This window comes from Sminthopsis crassicaudata, chromosome 2 (genome assembly GCF_048593235.1).
Source record: "Sminthopsis crassicaudata isolate SCR6 chromosome 2, ASM4859323v1, whole genome shotgun sequence".
Classification (NCBI taxonomy): domain Eukaryota; kingdom Metazoa; phylum Chordata; class Mammalia; order Dasyuromorphia; family Dasyuridae; genus Sminthopsis; species Sminthopsis crassicaudata.
Window position 1 is genome coordinate 427,508,151 of NC_133618.1, and position 6,000 is coordinate 427,514,150.

General features: G+C 33.1%; 1 protein-coding gene across 13 annotated transcripts in view; it reads left to right on the top strand.

The window, feature by feature from the left end:
- The window catches only part of CPEB4 (cytoplasmic polyadenylation element binding protein 4), a 74,980-nt gene extending 69,756 nt beyond the window's left edge, over positions 1–5,224 (top strand). For 7 of the 13 annotated variants that reach the window (XM_074292093.1, XM_074292095.1, XM_074292105.1 and 4 more), the window contains 2 exons: positions 751–927; positions 2,987–5,224. In XM_074292093.1, coding sequence (XP_074148194.1) covers positions 751–927; positions 2,987–3,076 — 267 coding nt within the window. In that variant the 3' untranslated portion in view covers positions 3,077–5,224. Of the gene's footprint in view, positions 1–750 lie in introns of all 13 variants that reach the window. The other 6 variants (XM_074292100.1, XM_074292096.1, XM_074292099.1 and 3 more) reach the window with 1 other exon arrangement.
- The last annotated feature ends 776 nt before the right edge of the window (positions 5,225–6,000 follow it).

Sequence of the window (6,000 nt, forward strand, 5' to 3'; positions counted from 1 at the left end):
TTTCTACTTTATTGTTGTTATTGGGTTGTTTCAGTCCTGTTCAGCTCTTAGAATTGCTTTTAGAATTTTCTTTGCCAAAGTATTAGAATACTGTGTTATTTCCTTCTCTAGCTCATTTTATAGATGAGGAACTGAGGTAAAAATAAGGTTAAGTGATTCCAAGTCTATTATAATTTCCCTTGTGCCATCTAGTTGCTCTTGAAGAGATAGAGGTGAGGAGTTGAAATTAAGAAGACTCATTTTCTTGAATTGAAATCTGTCCTCGGGGACAGCTAGGTGGCACAGTGGATAGAGCACCAGCCCTGAATTCAGGAGGACCTGAGTTCAAATTTGATCTCAGACACTTAACACTTCCTAGCTGTGTGACCCTGGGCAAGTCACTTAACCTTAGCCTCAGGGAAAATAAATAAATAAATAAATCTGGCCTCACACTTGATAACTATGTGGCTTGGGAAAGTCACCTAATCTTATTTGCCTTAGTTTCTTCATCTGTAAAATGAGCTGGAGAAGGAAATGACAAACCACTCCAATATCTTTGTTTGCCAAGAAAACACCAGATGGGGACATGGAACAACTGAACAACAACATTCTCTACTTTGGGAGATAGAACTTTTGACCTTTTTTGTGTAGTCACCTTGAAACAAATTTTTTTGGACAAGTGATAAAAATTGATATGTTTGGTAAACTATTGCATTATGCTGCCACTGAAAAATAAACTTTTTTTTTTTTTTTTTTTTTTTTTAATTGCAGGTGGAAGTTAAGCCATATGTCTTGGATGATCAGCTGTGTGATGAATGTCAGGGGGCCCGTTGTGGGGGGAAATTTGCTCCATTTTTCTGTGCTAATGTTACCTGTCTACAGTATTACTGTGAATATTGCTGGGCTGCTATCCATTCTCGCGCTGGCAGGGAATTCCACAAGCCCCTGGTAAAGGAAGGGGGAGATCGTCCTAGACATATTTCATTCCGCTGGAACTAAATGATTACTGCAGTACTTATTTGCAGGCCTCAAAATAAGTGCACTCTTCTGTTGATCCAGACCCTTTCCCTTCCCCCTTCAAAATAGCATGTCCTTTTGTAGTAGGCTGTAACTTAACAATAGTATAATGAAAAAGAATGACCTATAATATAGGTATTTTGTAGATTCTTGTGTCATTGAAAACTGTATTGAACTCCTTTTCGTATCGATATCATGTTGCACGAAAGTTTTGTTCTCTTGTTTTTGCCAAACCAAGAGGATCCAAACCTTGTGCAACATTTTCTTAGAGGAGAGAGAGAAATATTAAAAAGAGAAATGAAACAATAGAGTATTTTGGTTTTTTAATTAAATTATTGTTAATAATATAACATATAAGAATACTTTTATTAAAATAACCATGCAACAATAACACTATCAGTCTATTCTGACACTTTTTCCCCAGGGAAGTGCTTTTTGCCTTTTCCTTTTATGCTTTTTTTCCCCTCTTATTTTTTAAAAAATCTTAACAGCAACGGAAGAAGGTGAAAATCACCTTTTAACAGGAAAGAGCATGGTAAAGTGATACAAATGCATGAGCAAGGTTGAAGCAGCATTATAATTAATGTTTTAAGGGTTTGGAGGCTGAATATAATTTTGTTTTGCCTCTAAGTTACTATAACATCACAAAAAATTTAGTAAAGTAGGCAGAGCTAGATATATTTCCATCTAAACACTTTAAAAAGCTTCGAATGTAAAAAAAAAAAAAAATTGGGTCAATTTACTACTGAGGGGGGAGTGCACTTATTTATTTTTAAGCTAAATTATCTGGTTACAGCCCCAGGAATCCTACCAAAGCTAGAATCACGGACAACTAGTGGAAAGACTAGCATTTCCTCTCCCGACGAACAAATGTATAGATTTTATTTTTGATGTTATATATAACTCTATATCCTAATTTACTAACATGTATCAGGTGCCAGCCTTTGATCTCCATTTTGACATGAAGAAAAAAAAAAAAAACCTAGAGATACCTCAAGGATATCAGTCTGATTTTCTGCTACAGTGATTACACTGAATAGCAGAAACTCAGAAAACAAACAAACAAACCAACCACCATAAAAATTGGCTGCTGATTGGCTTACTCTTAGATGTAAAGTCACTTTGAATATCCTGTAATGTAGTTGTGACATAGAAGATGAATATGAAAAAGCTAAGTAGTTGCAAAGTGTTTTGCACTGTTTGAGCTCAACAATAGCTGTGTAAATCTGTGCAAAGGTACATAATGTCTATCTTTACTCTTCCTATAGAATAAATAACAGTAAAATTTCAGAACTTAGCATGAGACATAGTCACAATGTTTGAAGTGCCAACTTCATTGAGTAATGCATGCTTTATTATAAATAAATTCTAGCTTGGAAAGGCATTATAACATGTTGAACAGTATGCTTTAAGAGGTATGCTTAAAATAGTCTCTTGGGAAGTTCTGGTAGTGAGATTAATTTTTATTTGAATTGACATTCTCTTACTAATGCCCTGTTCATCATTAAAAAGATCGTTCAGCAGTGTGTGATACATAGAAAAAATTGGACGGCAATCTTGCTAGCTGTGCTACCTAAAAGTACCATCTTAGACATTTAAAAACCAAAGACTTGCTTCAGCACTGCTGTGGAAACACCTGGTCTGTGACCCCCCCTCCCCCTTCCCCCAACCTCACCCAATTATCTTTCTGAGAAGCAGTCGTTTATTTTTTTTTTTTTTTTCTTTTTTCTTTTTTTTTCAATACAGGCTTTAATGAACTATACCTGTTAATTTCCAAAGGTCAAAATGGAGACATTTGCTGTCTTAAGTAGTGAAGTATAGAAAGGGAGCTGCTTTTAGTGAAATCCCTGAAAATATGGACAGCTGTAATGCAAATGGAGGGTGCTCTTATTGTAGATTGTCAGGGACTTTTCCTTTTCTCCTGAACTACATAATTATAGGTTGGTCATTTACCTTTTTTTTTTTTCTTTCTTTTCCTTAATGCTTGTAGGTGGCTTGGGGTGTGCTACTGTGCTGTTCCTACTCAGTAAACAGGTGTGATGAGTTAACATTACAAGAGATAACACTGTTTGAGAACTAGCTTTGAATAATAATTTTCCCTTTGTACATGACCTGCTGAATTTCGGTACAGTGTTTTTGTAGCTAACTTATTTTGTCATGCACATAATGTATATTTGTTATGCACTACTTTTGTATATCTTGTTTTTCCAACAGTGAGCATTTTTAGGCACACTTTTCACTGACGGGATATCTCTTTATGCAATACCTCAATTTTTCATATTGCAAAGAGTAGCTTTTTGTACTTTTATTACTGAGAGATCTTCATATACTTCATTTTTTAATATAAATAATTTTAATAAATTTTATTTTCTTATATTCTGCTTTTTATACATTTCAGTGCTCTGCATACATTTGGAATTATGGATGTTGTGCACTGGCAATGCTATTTTAGAATCTGCAGAGAAGAGAAAGCATGTTGCTTAAACATCCTAGCCCAGCACCAGCTATTTGGTGTACATATAATTTAAGAAATAGTATATGTAAAGTTATGAATTAAAGGAAAAAAAAAGCATGAAAGTGACAGATAACACTGTAGTTCCTCAAAAATTAAATGCATAAGTGTAGGGTAGAAATTTAAAGTAACATCGAAATTGTCTACAGCTTCTTACTAAGTTTTTTAAATTATACACAATGCAGACATTTTTGGTGAATGTTTAGCCATTTTTAATATTAACAAATTGATGTTCGGTGTTTGATTCAAAGATGTCTGCTCTTTTAAATTATATTTAAGAAAAACTGAGCCTGCCATGTGGTAGGTATGTAATGTTAGTATGCATGACTAATGTAAGAAATTGTTATTCTACTAATATCCACTTGTGGTGATTGTGTGACAAGCGTGTTTGCAGATTATTTGGTTACACTTCAATTTACAGGGCATAAACAATTATATCTATTACTCTGGACTTTAGCAGTGACATGTCCTTCAGATTACATGGGATTGTAGTTGGGAGTTACCATGTAACTCAAAACATAATTAACATGTAATTAGTTTACAGATCTTAGGGTATCACTTCAATTTCCCAAGCATGTAGTTCTAGCGCACTAGCATGGCACCAGCCATGTATTTACAATGTAGTTACAGAGTAATTACATGGTTATTTTTGCAATGTAAAATAAAGTGTTTCTGATTATTTTCTATGTAAAGGAACCCTCTCCCTGTCCCTCTGGCCCCATGCTTTGGTATAGTATATATACTTCTCCATACACAGACCTCTGCAGAATGCAAAATAAAACTTGCAGTGAATGAATTTAGCATTTTATAAGAGTGCTGTTGGAAAGACTTGATAATTCACCCCTTTTGTTTTGAAGAGTTGAACCTTCTGTTAAAAGGTGATTTAAAACTTGAATGTGATGAATTGTGGCAAGTTAACTTCAAGTTGTTATGTGCAATACTTATTTCAGACTTTTGAAAGATCTTTGCAGTGTACTTCTTTGTTTTTAATTGCAGACATTTAAAAATGTCATTTTCTACTGTTATAGTAATCCTCTTTCTTGCTGGTGTTTCTAAAGAAAAGAATCAGAAATCAATCTTTCTACTAATGTAAATTTGAGATTATTTTTAAAAAATGGAATAAAAGAGGTTTTGGTCATTTGCTTTATTTTATTATCTTATTTTCAAGCTACTGTGATTGATAGCATTGTAAGAATTGGGACAATATTGTATTCAACTGTTTTATTTTTTATATTTTTAAATTTTAAAGTATAATTAGTTTTTATAATTTTCATCAGATTTTTGTTATATTTTTTGGAAGTGAAACTTTTAGCAAGTGGGTGTCTAGTTTTTACTAATCCCTGATGTTTTTTTTCCAATGTATTGCTCATATTATCAGAAGGAAAAGTTATTTAAGTATGTCAGTTAATTGTACTACTTGGCTGAATTTCCATATAGTTTTTACTGTGTATGGGGAGGTTGTAGTATTTATTATAGCATTTTAAATAAGGGTAATTCATTTTTTATTAAAGTCATTTTCACGTTAAGTTCATATTTTTGTATGTTCTACTCTAAGTTATATAACACAGTTCCTTTTTTTAAAGAGTTCATTTGTTGAAGTGCTAGTGGAAATTAATGTTATTAAATAGTTTGCAAATGACTATTTATACCAGTATGCATATAATTTTTAAATATTTGTAATGTGAGATGTTGAATGAATAAAACTTTTAACTCAAATGTCTTTTTAGACACTTGTTTATTTTGCACACATGAATATATTGTACTCCTGTAGAACTGAGTATGGCTTTAGAGTAGGATATTAGAAAGGTTCCATGTGGACTTGTCATCACCTCACTGACACAAAGGAACTTTTTACCTTATTACAAATGGCCATCAGACACACAGTACATGAACGCTGTAGTCAAAGGATGTTGTATCAATTTGGTATCCAAGAAAATTGAACTATTTTTTGATGACTTTGAAAAATCATGATTTTGGATTGAACCTCTTATCTCTTCCTTTCCTCCAAATTTACATTTGTCATACTATCAATCATTTTTACCTTAGATCAGATTAAGTATAGCAGCCCAGCCTGCTTCTGTTATCTAAACAGAAAATCGGAGGTGTAGTGTTATTTTTAAAGTGAAAGTTACTGAAATGAACTAAGTGTCTCAGAAGTTGCTTTGGTATGTTGTCACTAAAGACTCATTACTGTTTGCCTTGATTCTGTTAGAAATTATGCTTCCATATTCCCAATTCCCTGCCTGATATATTGCTATCAGTCGGAGCTAAAGAGAGGCTTGGCCTCTTCAGCACATTAAGGTTATTACCGTTCTATTCCAGACTATATATAATTTAGTATACTAAGTTTAGTCTTATGCAAGTAAGATGACTCCAGTTTCCTCATCTGTAAACCAAGAGTGTTGGATTCAATACTTAAAAGGCATTTTTAATTCTAAATCCTATATATAACAATAGTTTCTGTTATAACCAAGAGTGTTAGGCATTTCATT